Source organism: Halyomorpha halys, unplaced genomic scaffold (assembly GCF_000696795.3).
Source record: "Halyomorpha halys isolate HHAL.00 unplaced genomic scaffold, Hhal_1.1 Scaffold2592.1, whole genome shotgun sequence".
NCBI classification, from domain to species: domain Eukaryota; kingdom Metazoa; phylum Arthropoda; class Insecta; order Hemiptera; family Pentatomidae; genus Halyomorpha; species Halyomorpha halys.
Genome location: NW_027113120.1, coordinates 30,404 through 31,820, shown reverse-complemented (window position 1 = coordinate 31,820; position 1,417 = coordinate 30,404). Strand labels below are relative to the sequence as shown.

At 30.4% G+C, this 1,417-nt stretch overlaps 1 protein-coding gene across 1 annotated transcript in view; it reads left to right on the top strand.

Moving 5' to 3' along the window:
• The window catches only part of LOC106691643 (carboxylic ester hydrolase), a 22,976-nt gene extending 21,762 nt beyond the window's left edge, over window positions 1–1,214 (top strand). Inside the window, exons 17-18 of the mRNA XM_067050734.1 lie at window positions 659–785; window positions 867–1,214. Of these exons, the coding sequence (XP_066906835.1) occupies window positions 659–785; window positions 867–1,029 (290 nt within the window). The 3' untranslated portion in view covers window positions 1,030–1,214. The remainder of the gene's footprint in view (window positions 1–658; window positions 786–866) is intronic.
• Window positions 1,215–1,417: the final 203 nt, after the last annotated feature.

Genomic DNA, 1,417 nt, shown 5'->3' with positions numbered 1-1,417 from the left:
CTCTTTATTATACCAATAGTCCAACGTTTCGGCCAATTCGGCCATCCTCAAGGATAATCTTCAAATATAAACTCTCACCTCACATCAAAAATTTACAAATGTTTTGCAGGCTATTGCAGACTACGCCCAGGTCATCAATTATAAATACCCTATTTTTTTCATAAATTTTAATTTTCAATTACAAGTGGGACGAAATTTCGCCATTTGAGAGAATGACCCAACTACGTGTTTTAAAATTTATTTTTTGTATATTAGATAAATCAAATGGTATCCTTTTTTAGTCTCAACTCTCTGAATTATACCAATAGTCCAACGTTTCGGCCAATTCGGCCATCCTCAAGGATAATCTTCAAATATAAACTCTCACCTCACATCAAAAATTTAAAAATGTTTTGCAGGCTATTGCAGACTATGCCCAGGTCATCAATTATAAATACCCTATTTTTTTCAAAAATTTTTATTTTCAATTAAAAGTGGCACGAAATTTCGCCATTTGAGAGAATGACCCAACTATGTGCTTTTTAATTTATTTTTTGTAACTTAATATTTAGTTACACATAATATATAAAAACGTAAAAAAATCACGCATCGATGTTGGAATAAACCTTGGATCCATGATGGTACAACTACCAACATTAATTTATTGTTTTTATTTCAGCTGCTCCGCATATCGAAGAATCAGAGTTCTTGTGGCAGCGTCCTTGGACAAATAGGACGTTTAAAGGGGAAGACTTGGCACTGTCTAAAAAATTGGTTAAAGTATGGACTGATTTTGCCAAATATGGGTGAGTTAACTTTATTAATTATATGTACATTTAAAATTAAAACTAGCACTGTTTTAAAATTTAAATTGTGCGCTATTGCAGAAATCCAACTCCAAGAGGAAGTGGTTTTACATGGAATAAATGGAAAGTGAGCAAACATAACTATTTGCACATCAGCCATTCAGGCTGGGAACAAAAAGAAGGATTCGCTACCGACCGCTATAACTTCTGGAAGAGCCTTAACTACAGAGATAAATTTAATTGAAGAGATTAAATTTTATATCATTTTTACTATCTCGATTTTATGATTGTATAATTAATCATTGAATAAATTTATTTATTGGTGTAATATATACAACCTTCAATTAATTTTGTTTATTGAATATTATTTTTATGTTATAGTGTTAAATGTATATAGAAAAAGTATTTAAATAAAGTTTAAATATTAAACATATCGTAATTACTCTTACCCTTAATTACTAGTGCCTGTGGCCGATCGGCTCGCACCTTGAAGCGCTTTACTTTCGCATTACGAGAGAACTCACAAAATAAATTTATAAAACGTTATAAACGGTCCAATTTTATTACGAGAGAATTAAAAAAAAAATTGTCTCAACAAAAACCTAAACAAATATATAATAACAAAATTTTAC